The sequence below is a fragment of the Pavona decussata genome, unplaced genomic scaffold (genome assembly GCF_977016875.1).
Source record: "Pavona decussata unplaced genomic scaffold, jaPavDecu1.1 SCAFFOLD_102, whole genome shotgun sequence".
Taxonomy (NCBI): domain Eukaryota; kingdom Metazoa; phylum Cnidaria; class Anthozoa; order Scleractinia; family Agariciidae; genus Pavona; species Pavona decussata.
The window spans coordinates 655,627-675,053 of record NW_028145517.1 but is presented as its reverse complement, the minus strand read 5'-3'; the positions used below and the strand labels follow the sequence as shown (position 1 = coordinate 675,053).

The 19,427-nt window shown below is 38.5% G+C and overlaps 1 protein-coding gene, 1 non-coding gene and 1 pseudogene across 3 annotated transcripts; all 3 read right to left on the bottom strand.

Annotated features, from left to right (window-relative positions):
• Nucleotides 1–41: 41 nt before the first annotated feature.
• Trnan-guu (transfer RNA asparagine (anticodon GUU)) lies at nucleotides 42–115 on the bottom strand. Its single transcript has one exon. It is a non-coding gene; the product is annotated as a tRNA-Asn (tRNA).
• Nucleotides 116–3,091: 2,976 nt separating this feature from the next.
• Nucleotides 3,092–7,214, bottom strand: LOC146471477 (protein Wnt-2b-like; annotated as a pseudogene). Its single transcript, XR_014866781.1, has 5 exons — nucleotides 7,153–7,214; nucleotides 6,665–6,701; nucleotides 5,464–5,612; nucleotides 4,286–4,557; nucleotides 3,092–3,630 (listed from the first exon to the last, which is right to left on the bottom strand). The product of XR_014866781.1 is annotated as a protein Wnt-2b-like (transcript).
• Nucleotides 7,215–10,678: 3,464 nt separating this feature from the next.
• On the bottom strand, nucleotides 10,679–15,277 carry LOC146471476 (protein Wnt-2b-like). The gene is made up of 5 exons (XM_085120756.1): nucleotides 15,216–15,277; nucleotides 14,717–14,753; nucleotides 13,244–13,400; nucleotides 11,842–12,113; nucleotides 10,679–11,277 (listed from the first exon to the last, which is right to left on the bottom strand). The coding sequence occupies exons 1-5, from the start codon at nucleotides 15,275–15,277 to the stop codon at nucleotides 10,804–10,806; spliced, it is 1,002 nt and encodes a 333-aa protein (XP_084976882.1). The 3' UTR covers nucleotides 10,679–10,803.
• Between the last annotated feature and the right edge of the window lie 4,150 nt (nucleotides 15,278–19,427).

The window sequence follows — 19,427 nt, the reverse complement described above, 5'->3', positions numbered from 1 at the left end:
TAAAGTAGAAGTAGAAATGGAGAAAAAAAAGAGAAAAATATCGTCCCCGGGTGGGCTTGAACCACCAACCTTTCGGTTAACAGCCGAACGCGCTAACCGATTGCGCCACGGAGACCTATTGAGAGGATCCGAGATAAATGTTTATATTATACATTGTGGCTGTCTAATTGCTTGGGGGAAAAACGTGACTTTTCTTTTTTTAATAAGAGCTGTTTTGTTAATTTTTTTTCCACCTTTTTTAAAAAGCAAGAAAAACTGCAAAACAGCAGACAAGCCAAATTTTGTCAACCAAAATAATAATAATAATAATAATAATAATAATAAAAAATCGGAGAATCCTTTTATTCACCATTGCTGAGTTTTTCGCTCGTTTTACAACATTTAGTGAGCGAAAATTTTCACTTCAAGAGATAAAGTTCAACGTTTCGTCGCACCGAATCGGAGTAAAATGATTTCACTTCAAGATTTCCCACACTTTCAGATTACCGTGGTCAGAGATAGGAAAATTCTGCCGCTCCCGGACTCAGTCAGATTGTAGGATTTTCAGGATACCACCCGCTCACAAACAGAGAGAGAGAGGGAGAGTTAGAAAAAAAAAAGGAAAAGTACTTACAATCTCCGCTTCCACAAGGTGCACCGATCCGATTGAAACGGCAAAAGGCTGTCGTTAAGGCTGGCATTTGTCAGTCGCTGTCTTTTAAACTCCGTTGAACTTTGCTTATTAGTCGCCTGCGTACGCGTGTTCGTTTTTCTTTCTCCGCCCCTTTCTCTTCTTTTCACGTTTGTCGAAATATTTGAGTCCATGAATTTATAGCTTTCTTCAAAATTTCGTTTGTTTTTCTAAAAGGTAGCTGGCCACGCAACTTCCCGCCGAGAAAAACGCGGGTCTGCAGCACAGGGTTTGAGTGTCCCATTTCAAATTGGCTTACACGGAGGAGCGTACGGACGGACGGACAACGAAAAAGTACGGACGGACGGTCGGACGGAAGAGACGTCATAACCAAACCAAAATTTCTCCGTCGGCACGCGGAGCTCCGCTATCAAAAACATGCCTAAGCATTGGTAAATTAACAATCTAGTTATGATCATTTTCTCAACATGATAGGGTATAATAGCAACAGTATAACCTTAATAAAAGCACACCTTATTTTACCTTTTTAGTGGCTATAACTCAAAAGCAAACTCGGTGACCACCATTTTATTATTATTATTATTATTATCATCATCATCATCATCATCATCATTATTATTATTATTATTATTTTTATTATTATTATTATTATTATTATTATTATTATTATTATTATTATTTTTATTATTATTATGGAACTGTAATCAGCATGTTCAGATACAACTTTCTGCAAAGTTAAAAAATCTATCTGAAAGGGGTTCAGAGCTGCCTTATAATTTTCAACAATTTAAGGTGACTCTGACTCTAAGGTGACCCTCTCATAGAATTTTGTTTACATTTGTGAAAAGTTGAAACTGAACATGCTAATTACTGTTACATACAAAATTATTTTTGCACCGTTTTTGGCTATGCGGAAAAAGCAGATCATAGTATGGCCTACTGGATATCAGAAAGAAAATTGGGGGTGGCGGGGCATTTATTTATTCTTAAAAGCAGTAAGTTTATTTGTGTTTTTTTTTTTTACCCAAGCTTTATAAACTCTGAAAAATGCATGGTTAATTACCCCCAATTTTCTTTTTGGATACCAAGAGCACTTGCTTAGTTGTGCTTTCTCCACATAGTTTTAAACCGCGCAAAAAATTACTAGGCACCACTCATAGGAAACCCGAGTATCTCGAGATAAGCGGAAGGTATGCACAGTTACAAAAGTAGGCACCGTCCTTAGCTCCGGAGCTCGTTTTTTAGTTAAAACCACTTAAAGATAGAATTGGGAGTGTCATTTTAACAGGTTATGCTGTTGCTGATGGAAACCTATTATGTCGTCTTTGTTTTTCCCTTAAATTAGACTTGCTTGAAAGTGATGGCAACCGGTGCCAGCCACCTTATAACTAAACTTTTAAAAACTGACGACGTTTTGGCGTTGCTTCACGTCAAAAGCAGACCGAAACCTTATCAGCTTTGAGCTTTCAAACTAAGGCCCCATCCACACCAATGCTTTTACAAAAGCATCCGTTTTCATCGCGCTGAAAACGAAACAAAATATTTTCATCCACACCAGCGTTTTTGTATCGTTTTCACGTGTTCACATTAAAACGCTCGAAATCGATGAGTGGGGACATGGGATGACGTTTCAAGCGTTAGCCCTTTGTCAGGGCGAATAATTAAAGTTTCAAATCTCTTTATGATGTCCAAATCACCTTATCAACTCTGGTGATAACACAAAAAATTCGTAACACTGGAAAAATATAATTCCTCTAGTTTTCGAAAGGGAAAAAACGTCGTTAGAAATGTAAAGTTTAAGCAAACACCAACCTGTAAATTCATGATTATTTACGCATCTTCTCGCCTGCTTTATAACCAAAATTAAAAGAATACCGCATTAAAAATTTTCAAATTTACAATTTCAGGTGAAAAAGAAAAATCGATTGCTCATTCTCCCTCTTATATTAGCTACAGTGAATCATTTTAAGTAGCAGCTGCATGCCACAATAATGCAATCAGTTTCATTGTGCAGTTTTTTCTAAATTTTCTAAATTTTTGTTTCAGACTGAATTTTGTTTAGTATGTATATTTTGCATCTTTGTTTAAGTCATTGCTAATCTTTAAAATTTCAAGGCCCCCCTCAATAACTCGACAAGTACTGCGGGACCCAAGTTTAAGCACTGACAAGTCGCCCCAGTGTCTACCCCGCACACCCATTATCTCACCTTCCCCCCCCCCCCCCCCCAATAAGTTATGAACGTCTCTAAAACAAGAAAACACACCCATTTTTCGATGCAAAACACTATTTATTGACACAACAAACAGCCATGCACTTATTGTCACAAAAAATGAGAATGCTTCAACAACTTAGCTTAAATAAGAAAAGACTCTAATTTACAACCATGTATATTTTCCTTCACTATTCTCAAAAGCACCTTAACCTTAAAACTGTAACAATAAGCCATATACAGAAGTCTGAAAACTATCGCGTTTTTAACCTTTACAATGGTTAAAAAATGGGCTCGCCAAACTATTCCTACTTCCTACGTACAAGTTGTGAGCGAATACTTCACAGTGCATAACTTGCATTTAACTTCACAGCACCAGACAAACTTACATCTGCACTTAACCTGTTTAAACTGTTCCACTGTTTTGTGCCGCAAATTACAAGAGTTACAAAGAGATCTACAATCATCAGTGGATGCAACGTCACTTCTGCAAGTTCTTCCCACAATTCCAAGCGAGCCAGCGGTTGCGTTCCGTACGCAGTAGTCTGGGGACGAGTCGAGATACACCAGCTTCTTGTCTTTTCTAGTGACCAGTCTGTATCGGTTGCTGTTGTCTCGTTTCTGCAGTTTGTTCTTCAGGAATGATACTGGGATGGCTGCGCGGTATTTCTGCTTCAGTGCCGAACCAATCACGTCAAAAGGTGCCAGCTGTTTCCAGCAAGTTTTCAAGTTGCAGCTTCCGGTGACGCCATGACACTTGCATTCTTTCTTGAGGTTTGCTCGTACAACCTATTGAGAAAATCGATTTAAAAACAGATCAAATCAAACTGATCAACAACAGAATCCTGCTGTTTCTAATACTTAAAAACTCTATTATTCCTCGGTTGGTATCAAGACTATTTGTTCAATTTTGGTACTTACAGTTTCGCCTCAGCTCAAAGAAATACTGCATGCTTAATTACTAAAACAAAATTAACACGGAATCTTAAAGAGGCACTGTCACCATAGAATTTACTGTATGTCGGCCAAAACTGTACAAACATTTGACAAAGACTCCCCTCTCTAACGTGAAATAGTCTTATTGCACCGAGTGGAAAATATGAATTGATTTCCCCCAGCAATTAAAGATAAACTATAATCAGCTTCTAAAACATAATTTCTCCAAAATCCACAGAAAGAAGTTGAAAAAAGTTGCCAATATTTTCAAGTTGCAATCCATTTCCATCCTAGCCATACATCGCGAGGAGCTGAATTTACAAGGTTGCTCTTAGAGGGCTCCCATGCCCTTTTATAGATCGACGTTAACCGAAACATTACTTTCACTTCTTCAGGTTTGCATATAACAAAAGATTGTTGTTTGAATTCAGAGCTTATGTTCCATGATGACCATTGAATGATCGTCTCAAAAAGAGAAAAAAATCCCAATATTCAAGACTAGGCTTACCTTTCTTCCCACTGCGTTATTATGCAGGTTAAATGCTGTACGAGCGTCGCTTCGATCTTTTTCCAGCCTGTCAATAAATCGTCTCGTCTCCTTCTCTCCAAACTTGGTGTTATCACTACATCCGCCCCACTGCCAGTCGCGGTCTCCCTGCGGTTGTTTTCTGGTTTTACCGCGTCTGCATCCGGGTATTCTGTTTCGTGTGCACTGAAGTGTGATTTCATGTGTGATGGCGGCTGAGCTGATGGCATGAAGAAAAGCTGTTTCTCGGGTCGCTGAAATAATAAAGCGAATATATCGGTGTAATTATAGTATGAAATAACCAAGCAACACTGCGAAACTAGAATAAATGTAGCGTTCGAGTTGATTAACGATTCTGATCTATCTCAGAGAGGTCGGAGATTCCTAATAGTAAGTTCATTTTTCGCCGTAGTCCACGTATGTACCCGCGTGCACATGCGTGCTTCGATGCTATGAGCTTAATTTTGATTGGGCACTGGCCTTGAAATTAAATTGTAAAAAAAAACGTCTTATCTCTACAAACTCAAGCGTACCAGGCATATCAGTTTGTATGGTATCTTCCAATTTTGAAAAATCTTCACAAATTAATGTAGACTAACCAACAAGCACCGTGAAGATAAAATTAAGTTATTGTCCGAGTTACATAACCGATCTATGACGTGGCACGTGCTACCACACTAGGAGACAAATTGGAGAGCCCACAAGTTTGGAAATTGTAAAGAAGCCTGTTATCTCTGGAAACTCAAGCGTATCAGAGTTCCCAGCCATGTATGGCATCATGGAAAATCAAGAAAAATTCTTAAAACGAATTCACAAACTGAAGAAGCAGTAAACAAAGCGGAAATTAAATGCTAGTTCTTTTTGTCTATTTTTGTCTTTCTACGGTCAGTTTCAATAATTGCGCGCGATTCTGTTCCTTCGTGATCAGCGGATTTCGCTTCAACTGGACAATCGTGGCATTGAAATAACTTGAAACTGCTGGAAAATAAGATTAAGTTCCGTGTCAAAGCTACATAGGTGTTGAATAGTACAGTCTTTCCGAAATTTTGCAAAACGAAATCTTGTAGTATTTTTACAGATTTTTCACAGATTGGCGGCATCATTTGTTTTTGATTCAAGTGATGCACATGGTAGAAAAAAAAATATATAATCTTACTTACCATGAGGCAACGTTGTTTTGACGAAGATTGGTAATTGCTTGAACACGTTCTTGTCCTCCAAGGAACAGTTCCAAATGTCGTTTCTAAACTGCCGCTGACACACCACGATGGCCTCCTTCTTTTACGATGCGAAGTAACAAAGAATAATTCTAGAATAAACAAGAACACAAAGAACTTAGAATACAGCTATATAATTACCACAGTTCTTATGAGCAATAGCCAACTTTTGCAAATAATTCTTGAGGCCATGTACCAGACAAGTCTTAATTTTCAGATATTGTAAAATTTCACAATATTATACTTGGCTTCTCTGAAACGTAGTAACAGCTTCAGAATTTTTAAGATTATATTTTATAACATTATACCCGTTTTCTCTTGTCTCCGATTTATAGTTTTAATGAAAAAAAAAAAAGAGAGTTATAAGCCACAGCGGGATTAAATGAAAATTTGGTGTGGACACGCGGTGACTTACGCAATCTTGCCGCCCATAAATACGTAAACAACGAAAATCTTCGGGCACATAATTCTCCGACGTTAATCTCCGAATTTAGACCAGAAACTTTCGCACTATTATCTGTTGCCAAATTGATCATGAGCACTTGCATTTGTGAAGTTTTGGACCTACTTGTTGCTATCTGAGACGGCTTGACATCTTGTAAGTAATGCTAATTCAGACTGTGGACAGTGGCGCTTACCATTTACGCAAACCACCCGGATGGAAATTTTCGGCATAAATACGAAATGATTTAGTTTGTCTTAACATGCTAATGCTAATTCAGATTATGAACACATTTCTATTTCGATATTCCAGTGTAAACGCAACAAACTATACGACTTATATACTGCATTCAATAATAGAAGAACGCGACTGTTTGCTTAATCTTAAATGTCCCGCATTTGTTACGCAAGTGAATGGAGTCACACAAGTGTTATAAGATGCTTAAAATTACGTACAGTAATTTACACATTTTCCTATAAACGTAATCGAAAATGTTCGAGGTGTAAAATTTTGGCACTGTGTCGTTGTACGGTTCGGATAGACAAAAAGGAACATTTTTTATGCCAGGAAAATTGTTTTTGTTGAAGTTAGTTATCAGAGTAACGTGTTCCAAAAAAATTGATTTCCTAACTATAAAATATTGAATTGCCAATCCACTTAACTCTACTTGTACGTAATTTCGCTTCAATTCTAACGACATACCTTTTGTCGAAGAATGTTGTCCAATCCACCGTCGGACCTGCAATAAAATACAATAACTTGAATTAGTTGACATGTAACATAGTTCGGTGTATAGTTTAAGTCAGAAAGGAGCCTAAAAGCTTGCACGTAAAATGTAAGTTAACACGGATCAGATTGGGCACATCGTGTCCGCCTAACTAAAGAGTATTGACTGTACTCCGGAATAAGAAGATGTGGAATAACCTGATAACGGCTAGATCTCTCCTTTAAATTTAATTTATGAAGACATTTCTGCAAACCTTCGCTGACACATTATAATTTAAGAGAGATTCAGTACCCAAGTAACTTCAAAAACCTCTTATGGCGAAGTTATAGTAATCATCTTCTGAGACTTGCTGAACGAGAAGCAAACGCGCACAAGTGGAGACACACGCGCGCCAATATTCCCTCTCGCGTCACGCGAGATCGGTTCTGGACAACAAGTAGAGTCTAAAAGTGTTAGAACTTACCTAGATTGACTGAGTCCTTGCTGGGTACAAACCAAAATCAACAGAATCACTGATAACGCCATGGATAGCTTCATACTGAAGAGTTACGAGATATCTTCGATCTTTGCAAGTTGAGGCGAAGTGCTGATGTGGTCGTTTAGCATCTCTTATATACTTATCGCTTTACAATAATAAACTAAAACAAGCTCGTTAATTAAACACGCAAACAAAAGATAAGTAATTCTTTTGATAGAAATATCCCACGCGAGACGAGGTGCGAGAATTCCATAACATTGGCGAGGTGAGACATTTTTAAAACAATGAAAAGTAAAACAATACTGTTCTGACAAAGGCTTGAATCTGAAGTTAACAGAAAAGTTCAGAATTGAGCCTGACTTCGATAAAAAGTGATTACACATTTCATTCTACTTGAGTAAAAGTTTAGACCATCAGAAAGATTTCTTTTTTTCTTTTGATAGAATCGAGCGCGCGAGAAGCGAAATACCCGCGCGCGCGCGCGAAACACTCTAAGAGTAGGATCTGGGTACGATTAGTTTCCACTCTGTATACGTAGTCAGTTTTTGCTGCTCCGGGCCGTGCGCTCCTCTCACTTGAGAAATTAGGATTAAGTTCGTCATGCTGAGCCTTAGTGGTCTTGCTTTTGTGTAAACAAAAAACAAACAAACAAAACAAAAACAAAATTGCATCACGGCAAGGAAACTTTTCGCCTTGAGCGCGCAACAAAGGACATTAGGAAGAAAGAGTTTTAATATTTCGCTGAGGAGCCTTTTTCATAATTTATCAAACAACGCGAGTCCAGTTTGAACTCAAAACTTTCGGGAAGTATTTTGTTTTTGGGAAATATATCCCACGCGAGAAGAGGTGTGAGCTTTCAGTATAATTTGGGAGGTGAGCCTTTTTTGTTACAATTAAAACAAAGCGCGAGTCCATGACACGAATTACAAAGCCCTTGATTCCATTGTTCCACTTTTTCCTTGTGATTGAAAATGCAATGAAATGAAGGAGCTTTCTCGCCTCACTTTCCTAGTAAAATACTAGGTTACGAAGGGTACCCGCTTTACGTAAGGATGATTGAGCGTGAACAAGAGCGCGCGCGAAAGACGTTTCCAGGTCTGGTTTGAAATAAGACGGCATATTGGATTTTACTTTTGATTTATTTTCATTGCTAGGTAGCTGAAACAACTTTATTATGAATCCTTAATATTATGCTGTAATTTATTTTCAGGGGCAACTAAAGATGATCGTTTATTGATCAAAACATGGGTTTTTAAATCAAGCGTGTTCTGGCTATCGGGTCCACAGTAATTGGCTTCCTGCTATTGTTGATACCCCGCCTAAATGGCGAAGCAAATCAAAATAAAAAAAAAGTAAAAGTAAAACGGTGGACGCCGAGATTGAGTTAGAAAATTACCCCGCGTCTCGTTCAATCTTGGGGTTTAGTGTCAACTCAATCAGATAGGACGACAATTTCTCCAACAACATTGAAATGGGGGAATGGGGGGGGGGGGGGGGAGGTAGGGGTTGGTTGTTTGCAACACATAAGTCTTCTCGTTTAATGTTGGGGTTCAATGTCAACTCAATCAGATAAGACGACAATTTCTCCAACAACATTGAAATAGGGGGGAGGGGGAGAGGGGAGGTAGGGGGTGGTTGTTTCCAACACATAAGTCTAAAATTGTAGTTCATTTAGCTTATATAGTAGTTTTTTCTTATAATAATACGGCTTAAAGCAGGCTGAATAGCTTAAGTATGTCTAAAAAGCAAGGATAGCGAGCCGTTTGACATGTGCACCGCTCAGTAAATTTTTCCTAACTGAGAGAAGAAAATGAAATGTTGCAATTTTCCCACGTGCACCCAAACGGTTCAGTGTAGAAAAATTACGGCTTCCACTTGACTTCCAATATTTCTTTCTTTATATGATCCTAATTTTTCAACAGTTTGGAAGCAAAATTTGGCCAACAGCCGAGGTGTGAGGCTCAGTATAATTAGAGAGGTGATACTTTGTTCAATGAAATGCGAGACAACAGCTTTTGGATGACTTCACAACTTGACAGATTTCATTTAAAAAATACACAATTGACTCCTGCGTCAAAATGTGATGAAAATTTTGGAATGTTGAGATATAAACAACTTGCCGACAATTTGGTACGAGTCTGTTAGGAGAACTCGGATTCCAACCTCGTTGAAAGCGTAAAAAGTACTCTTCCTTAATAATTCTTCAAGAAGAGCATCCCATTGCTTAGGAACAATACGTGGCTACCACGCAAATTATAGTTTGTACAGCGAGTAGTAAACATATTTCTCATATAGGTGGGATACTGGCTGAAAAATAAGCCGGCTTGTAAACTAATATTAAATGCGCTTATTATATGCCGGTGAAGTCATTTCAACCTTGGTAAACAAGGTCCTGTATAGCTGTACTCAGAGGTGTAATCCTTGCGTATCAGTCCTTTTTTGTCAATTCAGCCTTCAGCCCACTCTCTCTCAAACATCAATTAACAGTAGAAAAATATCGGTTTGCTTTGCGGTGTTTGAGTTCAGCACGGAGCCAGTAAGCCCGTTTTCCTCCGGCTAGTCCTGGAGCAAAGTTCTCTTAATGTTATTCCCCTGTTTGCAGTACGCAACTCTACTGCGCACAATGACAAAATAAAAATTTTATGTTCATTTCTAGCTAACTACTGAACATTACTCAATCTTACTTGCATCTAAAGGCTGGTTTCCATATGATCGCGGATCGCAGATCGCAATAAGGTCTGCGATCGTCTGCGATCATATGGAAACTACTTCTGCGATCGTCTGCGATACTGCGATCGCGATCGCAGACGATCGCAGAAAATAGAACCATGTTCTATGGTTTGTTTCCATATGATCGCAGACGATCGCAGACCTTATTGCGATCTGCGATCCCCGATCATATGAAAACCAGCCTTAAAAACAAAATTCTTAAGTTGCATTTTGCGCAGAAAAAATATAATAAGGTGTTTTTCGTAAGACTTGCCCCAGTGCCTTCTCGGAGAAACCAGTTGACCACTGCCTCGTGAAATATCTGCAAGACCCCATTTTCTCTTTTCAGATTTCTAACCACAATATCGTTTGCCAACTACCATGAAAACTTAAAGAAAATCCTATGTGCAAGTTTTGTGCCTAGATCAAGCTAATGAACATTTAGTTAAATATCTTAGTAGTTCTGGTCAGGAATAGTTTTCAAAAAGATTTCACATTGAAAATAATTTACTTAAAAATTCTACAGTATGAAATGAGCTGTTAACTATTCTCTTCAGAAAATAACTCAATAACTCAATAACTCTTCAAGAACTAAGGGACCCAATCAGTTTAGCAAGTCCCCCCATTGCCTCACCCCCCAACGTCTCTAAAAGAGGCAAACACAACCATTTTTCGATGCAAAACACTATTTATTGTCACAACAAAAAGCCATGCACTTATTGTCACAAAAAGTGTGAAATGCTTCAACAACCTCGCTTAAATAAGAAGACACTTTAATTTACAACCATGTATATTTTCCTTCACTATTCTCAAAAGCACCTTAACCTTAAAACTGTAACTGTAAGCTAAATACAGAAGTCTGAAGACTATCGCGTTTATACCGTTTACAATGGTTAAAAAATAGGATCGCCCAACTATTCCTACTTCCTACGTACAAGTTGTGAGCGAATACTTCACAGTGCATAACTTGCATTTCACTTCACAGCACCAGACAAACTTACATCTGCACTTAACCTGTTTAAACTGTTCCACTGTTTTGTGCCGCAAATTACAAGAGTTGCAAAGAGATCTACAATCATCAGTGGATCCGACGTCACTTCTGCAAGTTCTTCCCAGCATTCCAAGGGAGCCAGCGGTGGCGTTCCGTACGCAGTAGTCTGGGGACGAGTCGAGATACACCAGCTTCTTGTCTTTTCTAGTGACCAGTCTGTATCGGTTGCTGTTGTCTCGTTTCTGCAGTTTGTTCTTCAGGAATGATACTGGGATGGCTGCGCGGTATTTCTGCTTCAGTGCTGAACCAATCACGTCAAAAGGTGCCAGCTGTTTCCAACAAGTTTTCAAGTTGCAGCTTCCGGTGACGCCATGACACTTGCATTCTTTCTTGAGGTTTGCCCGTACAACCTATGAGAGAATCAATTTAAAACGGATCAAATCTAACTGTTCAACAACAAAATTTAGTTCTTACTTATACTCTAAAACTCTATTATTACGTCTTAGTCAAGAGCTAATACGCGAACAACCAAGACTATTTGTACCAAGACTATTTGTTCAATATCAGTATTTAGTTCCGTCGCGCCCCAGAGAAGTACTACTTAATTACTAAAGCAAGATTAACACGAAATCTTTAAGGGGTACGGTCGCTCAAATATTTGATAAAGACCTCCCTCTTTCTTACAACGCTGGGAGGATAGCATGAAATGAGTTCTCCGATGAATTAAACTATAATCAGTTTTAGAGATCATCCGCAGAAAAAAATGATTAATGCCTTATTTCATCTGTGCACTACTGAAAAAAAAAACTTTCAGTTTTTCCGCGGCTTTCCTCGACTCTCTTGGTTGTCTCATTTTATTTAATTCTTACAACTCGTAACCGACGTTTTAATTCAGAGCGAATATGTTCCATGATGACCATTGAATGATCGTCTCAAAACAGAAAAAAAAGCATATTCAACACCAGCAGGCTTACCTTTCTTCCCACTGCATTATTATGCAGGTTAAATGCCGTACGAGCATCGCTTCGATCTTTTTCCAGCCTGTCAATAAATCGTCTCGTCTGCTTCTCTCCAAACTTGGTGTTATCACTACATCCGCCCCACTGCCAGTCGCGGTCTCCCTGCGGTTGCTTTCTGGTTTTACCGCATCTGCATCCGGGTATTCTGTTCCGCGTGCACTGAAGTGTGATTTCATGTGTGATGGCGGCTGAGCTGATGGCATGAAGAAAAGCTGTTTCCCGGGTCGCTGCAATAAAACCAATATATAATATAGATTAGTAAATTAAGCAACACAGGGAAAATATAAAAACATATATACGGTTGTCTCCCGCGTGCGCGTGCGTATGAGGATACTATGAGCACAATTTTGATTGGGTACTGGCCTTGAAATTGTAAAGAAACATCTAGTCCCTGGAAACTCAAGCGTGCCAGAACATATGAGGTACCAGTTTGTATGGTGTCTTCGAATTCCGAAAAATGTTTACAAAATAATGTAGACTAACCAACAAGCACGGTGAAAACAAAATAAAGTTATCGTTCGAGTCAGAGTTACATAACCGATGGCGTAGCGCGCACGCGCTCACGTCTCCCGTGTTTACATGCGTGTACGTGGCACGTGCTACAGTACAATTTCCAAGCCTGTGCGCAGTCAAAATTGTTTTCCTTAAACCCCGTCTACACGAGCAATTTTTATGTGGCAACTGTATGTGGCAATTTTTATTTTTATTTGGCTCGACAAATATTTGTTGTTAATTTGCGTCAGTAGTAATTTCGCACAGCAATTTTTATTTGCCACACAAAAACTAACGCGTCAGTTTTTCAGCAAATGCAGTTGTCACATGAAAATTGGTCATTTCTCATCATCTACACGGTCAAATAAAAATTGCCACATAAAAATTGCCATATAAAAATTGCTCGTGCAGAGGGGCTTAAGGAAAACAATTTTGACTGCGCACAGGCCTGGAAATTGTAATGAAGCATGTTTTCTCAGGAACCTCAAGCGTATTAGAGTTCCCAACTTGTATGGTATCTTCGAAAATCAAGAAAAATCTTAACAAGGAAAAAACTCAAGAAACTCAGTCGGACAAAGCGGCAATTAAATACTAGCTCTTTTTTTTTTTTTTTTAATCTTTGTCTCTTAATTGCGATTGCAAATTAACTTTCAATTCAACTGTACATTGAAATAACTTGAAACGTGGAAAACAGGGTTGGATTTGTGCCAAAACTACATAAGTGTCTTTAACAAAGCCTTTACAAAATTTTGCAAAACGAAATTAAATCCCGAAGTACTTTCAGAGAATACGGATCGACAGCATTATAACTATTTTTGGTTCCTGAATTGATACACAGGGTAGGAAAAAATATAATCTTACTTACCATGAGGCAACGTTGTTTTAACAAAAATGGGTAACTGCATGAACACGTTCTTGTCCTCCAAGGAACAGTTCCAGATGTCGTTCCTAAACTGCCGCTGACACTCCGTCAGCCCACGATGGCCTCCTTCTTTTACGATGCGCAGTAACAAAGGATAATTCTAGAATAAACAAGAACGCAAAGAAATTGGAATACGTCTATATAATTACCACAGTTCTTATGAGCAATAACCAACTTTTGCATAAAATTCTTGAGTCCATGTACCCAACATGTATTAATTTTCAGATGTTGTATAATTTTATAACATTATATTTGGCTCTCTGAAACGTGGTAACAGCGTCGGAATTTTTAAGAAAAGAATATACCCGTTTTCCCTAGTCCCCGATATATATAGTTTTGATTAAAACAAAAAATGGTGTCCCCTACGGTAATAGAGTTAGATAACACACAGGGATTAAATTAAAAACTGGTGTGGGATACGCGTGTCTTCCGCAATCTAGTCGCCCATAAATCAGTTGAACAACGAAAATCTTCGGGCGCATAAAGTTCCGACGATAATCTCCGAATTTAGATCAGAAAGCTTTCGCACAATTATTTGTTGCCAAATTGATCATGAAAACTTCATTTTGTAAAAATTTGGACCCACTTGTTGCTATGAGACAGATTGACATCTTGATTCAGATTGTGAACACATTTCTGTTTCGATAGTCCAGTGTAAACGCAACAAACTATACGACCTATATACCTCATTCATTAATAGAAGAACGCGACTGTTTGCTTTAAGCCGGGGAAGTATCGTGTGTTTTCGATACCTTTTGTTAAAAATGATGAAATAAGACCTTCAATCAGCTGCCAAATAATAATAGAATGACGAGAGGAAAGAGATCAACTCGATTCTTGAAAAGAACAACTCGTGATCTGTTCTAGCGCATTTGGGAAACAAAAATGCGAGAATTTGAAAAACAATAGCTTAACATTTTTCAAGTTTCAATCCATACCGGCCTACTCTGTCTCTGACCAGAGGCACTTATCGACAGTTATATTGCACTGGGGTGATAATTTATAACAAACTTGACAATTATTTCGTTGTTTTTGCAGACAGACAAACATTTTTGGGTTTTTGAAATGAAAGCAAATTTGCGTGACACTTCCCCTTTAATCTTATATGTCCCACATTTGTTATGCAAGTGAATGGAGTCACACTAGTTTTATAGTTGCTTAAAATTACAGTAATTCACACATTTTCCTAAAAAAACGTAATCGAAAATGTTCGAGGTGCAAAATGCACTGTGTAGTTGTACGGTTCGGACAGAAAAAAAAGGAACATCTTTTATGCCGGGAAAATTGTTTTTGTTGAAGTTAGTTATCAGGATAACGTGATCCAAGACTTTTTGATTTCCTAACTTTGAAAATATTGAATTGCCAATTCACTTAACTCCACTTGTACGTAATTTCGCTTCAATTCTAACTACATACCTTTTGTCGAAGAATGCTGTCCAATCCACCGGAGGACCTGCAAAAAAATACAATAACTTGAATTAGTTGACGTGTAACATAGTTCGGTGTATCGTTTAAGTCAGAAAGGAGCCTAAAAGCTTGCAAGTAAAATGTAAGTTAACACGGATCAGATTGGGCACATCGTGTCCGCGTAACTAAAGAGTATTGACCGTACTCCGGAATAAGAAGATGTGGAATAACCTGATAACGGCTAGATCTCTCCTTTAAATTTAATTTATGAAGACATTTCTGCAAACCTTCGCTGACACATTATAATTTAAGAGAAATTCAGTACACTAGTAACTTCAAAAACCTCTTATGGCGACGTTATAGTAACATTGCTCAAACGATCTTCTGAAACTTGCTGAACGAGAAGCAAACGCGCGCAAGTGGAGACACACGCGCGCCAATATTCCCTCTTGCGTCACGCGAGTTCGGTTCTGGACAACAAGTAGAGTCTAAAAGTGTTAGAACTTACCTAGATTGACTGAGTCCTTGCTGGGTGCAAACCAAAATCAACAGAATCACTGATAACGCCATGGATAGCTTCATACTGAAGAGTTACGAGATATCTTCGATCTTTGCAAGTTGAGGCGAAGTGCTGATGTGGTCGTTTAGCGTCCCTTATATACTTATCACTTTACAATAATAAACTAAAACAAGCTCATTAATTAAACACGCAAACAAAAGATAAGTAATTCTTTTGATAGAAATATCCCACGCGAGACGAGGTGCGAGAATCCAGTAACATTGGCGAGGTGAGACATTTTTAAAACAATGAAAAGTAAAACAATACTGTTCTGACAAAGGCTTGAATCTGAAGTTAACAGAAAAGTTCAGAATTGAGCCTGACTTCGATAAAAAGTGATTACACATTTCACTTCCTTGAGTAAAAGTTTAGACCACCAGAAGGATTTTTTTTTTCTTTTGATAGACTCGAGCGCGCGAGAAGCGAAATACCCGCGCGCGCGAAACACTCTAAGAGTAGGATCTGGGTACGATTAGTATCCACTCTGTATACATAGTCAGTTTTTGCGCGCTCCGAGCCGTGTTCTCCTCTCACTTGAGAAATTAGGATTAAGTTGGTCATGTTGAGCCTTAGTAGTTTTGCTTTTGTGTAAACAAAAAACAAACAAACAAAACAAAAACAAAATTGCATCACGGCAAGGAAACTTTTCGCCTTGAGCGCGCAACAAAGGATATTAGGAAGAAAGAGTTTTAATATTTCGCTGAGGAGCCTTTTTATAATTTATCAAACAACGCGAATCCAATTTGAACTCAAAACTTTCGGAAAGCATTTTGTTTATGCGAAATATATCCCACGCTAGACGAGGTGTGAGCTTTCAGTATAATTTGGGAGGTGAGACTTTTGTTACATCCTCTTATTTTTTTAATTTAGTTCATCTAGTAGCAGCTTCTTATAAGTCATTGTAATGCTCACATTGCAGCCCAAAGCAGACCGAATTGCTTAAAAACGTCTAAAAATCAAGGATAGTGAGTCGTTTGACATGCGCACTCGCCTTTCGATCAGTTCTAGATCTTAGTAAATTATTCCTAACTAAGCTAAGGAAATAAAATGTTGCAATTTTCCCACGTGCACCCAAACAGTTCAGTGTAGAAAAATGACGGCTTACTCTTGGTTTCCAACATTTCTTTCTTTGTGATCCTAATTTTTCAAGTTTGGAAGCAAAATTTGGCCAACAGCCGAAGTGTGAGGCTCAGTATAATTAGAGAGGTGATACTTTTTTCAATGAAATGCGAAACAAAGGCTTTTGGATTACTTCACAACTGAACAGTTTTCCTTAAAAAAAAAAAAAAAAAAAAAAAAAAACAGAGTTTATTCCTGCGTCAGAATGTGATGAAAATTTCGTTATGCTTATAAACAACTTGCCAACAATTTGCTACGAGTCTGTTAGGAGAACCGGCGGATTCCATTTTTTTTTTTCGTGCATGCCTGTGTCACTCAATGAATAATACATCAGTTTTCATTTATTCAGTTACTACTTAAGATATACCGTCACATTCATTCCATTGTGCACATGCCACACATCAAAATTAAAATCATATCCCAGCAGTATGCAAGATGTTTGTCTCAAAAATCTATTTAATGGCCTACCAGTTCCTCGAGTCTCCTTAGTTTAAAATGCCCAGTGGTAGAGCATCCGAACTTATAATCCCAAATAAGGTCATATAAGTTTGACTTAATTCTGTTGGGAGAAATCTAATTCCTTTTCCCAAGCATTCGTGTGTCACTCACTGGCATATAACCTAGGCACAAAAATTTTTGAAGAATCTTTATTGATTAGTAATACAAGTTCAATCAGTGTTTACTTTAAGGACGGTGCCTACTAATACCGAAGTATTTTCGCGCGGTTTATGACTATACGGGAAAAGAAAGATCTTAGCAAGGGCTATTGAAATCCAAAAAGAAAATTGGGGGTAGCCGCGCATTTTTTTTAAAGATAATTAAGCAACAATTATTCTAAAAAGTCGTAAAATGTAAAAAAAAAAGGGGTTTTTTTAATTGAAGCTTTATTATCTCTGAAAAATGCATGGTTACCCCAATTTTCTTTTTAGATACCAAGAGCACGTGCTAAGTTCTGCTCTCTCCGCGTAAAAATATCCCTGTATTAGTAGGCACCTCCCATAGGAAAACCCGAGTATCTCCAGACGCGCACAACGTTTGCGAAGCAACAAAAGTAGGCGCCGTCCTTAACCTAGGACGATTATCTTAATCGGGCTTTGAACAACTGGATCGAACCTACAATAGGTCTACATTGATCTTTTCGCCAACAGCTCATCCCCTTAAGTATACCATGAGCAGTGATGTCCGTTTAAAGCCTGGATTTGACTAATGACCTGACTACAAATCCAAGCATAAGCGGGGGAAGGAGACAAAGGGAAATAAACTTTCATACGGACAGGCTCCGCTGGGTGGTTGAGTTCCCTTGCTCACCTAAACCCCTTTGATTTGGTAAAAGATACCTTTAGAAATCTTAGCTGGTCTTGAGTTCAGTTTTCGGAGGTGCCGATTAAAATTCTGATAATTAGATAAAAATAAGAGGGTTCGTGACTAAAAGTTTTTAATAACTGGCTCTCTCCCTCATGCTTCCCTGTTAAAAAGAAGTACAGCATATCGGATCTAAGTAGATCTACGGTCCAAAATATAAAAGCAAACAATACGCAAGGTACCGCACAACGAAAATGCTGTAAGTATACGCAGGATCTGTAAAAGATCTCATCAGCCAAAAATATGATTCAAATTTCTACAAGGCTGATCGGACTGCGTAGAAAACGTAATACGACAGCGACATGATGGAGACCAAACCGAGAATCAACAGAATGCGGCAACCGTGGACAGCTGTTTCGAGCTGGTTGGGTCTCGTCAGCACGGTGTAGCACTGCAAAAAAAAGTCTTAATTTTTGCAGTGCGCAACTCAGTACTGCGCCAAAAGGTCTTGACTGCGCACAATGGCAAAATAAAAATTTTATGTTCATTTCTTGCTAACTACTGAATATGCATAAATGTTACTTGCATATTACAACAAAATTCCTAATTTGCATTTTGCGCGGAAATTTAATAAGGTGTTTTTCGTGAGACTTGCCCCCAGTCCCTTCCCTGAAAAAAACAATTTTCAAGCTCGATTGACCACTGCTTTGTGAAATATCTGCTGAACCAACCCGCTGACCCCACTTTCTCTTTTCAGATTTCTAACCACAACATCGTTTGCCAACTACCTTGAAAATTGAAGGAAAATTCTATGTTTAGAAATATCAAATTTACAGTGTGCCTAGATCTAGGTAATGGACATTTAGCGTAACTTCAGAGGTAACGAATTAGATTATTTCAGTTAAATATCTCAGTAGTTCTGGTCAGGAATAGTTTTCAAACAGATTTCACATTGAAAATAATTTACTTAAAGATTCTACAGTATGAAATGAGCCGTTAACTATTCCTTTCAGAAAATAATTCCTGTTTTTGGCAAATGCTCTACCTCATTTAATAAAATCTTCCCTAGCTATACTATTTTTTTCCTTTTCAGTTTGTTTTCGCTAAAAGAATACCTTTCCCTGGGTTCAGATGTGGGGTTGATATCTAGATATTGGCTTCAGGAGTTAACAATCTTTGGCCGTAGAAAGCGGCTCTTTGGGGGACGGAGGACGGTCATTTCTAGACGGGTGGGCCATGGGGTGAAAGTATTGGTTATATAATTAATTTCTGAAGAAACTATGCTGCTGCGTCGGTGGGGAGTACTGAACGAGTGTTTGGTTTATCAACAGAGCTGATAACTAAGGTAAATTGGCCACTGATTCATGAAAGGACGACCAGTCAGTTGCTGCTTAGTACATACAGGGAACGTTGCTGTTAATAACGTTGGTATGACACTTTATAACCTTATACTTGAGCCGTTCATGGGATCCTGCTTTATTGCCTGCGCAGCCATCGTTTCCCAATTCCCAGCGAGCACGAGAAGTAAACGAAAGCTTTTTCTCCCCTTTTCTCGCTCCACGTGTTGATTATATCGTCCTGCGCTCTCGGAAAGGAAACGACTCTCACGTGGAGCACCTGTCTTGTGAATATTGTCCCGCTAGCACTACTATACAGACACAAATGATGGATCACTGAGAGAAGAACTCTGCAATGTATGTTAAAGTGCTAAAGTGAACCCAGGAAATTGGAGACCGCACG

Excerpts from the sequence above, each read along its gene's own strand:
- LOC146471476 (XM_085120756.1), bottom strand. The coding sequence starts at position 15,277 with ATGGCGTTATCAGTGATTCTGTTGATTTTGGTTTGCACCCAGCAAGGA. Across the intron at positions 12,114-13,243 it reads TAAAACAACGTTGCCTCATG|CGACCCGGGAAACAGCTTTT; the intron begins GTAAGTAAGATT and ends GTTTTATTGCAG. Across the intron at positions 11,278-11,841 it reads ATAATGCAGTGGGAAGAAAG|GTTGTACGGGCAAACCTCAA; the intron begins GTAAGCCTGCTG and ends ATTCTCTCATAG.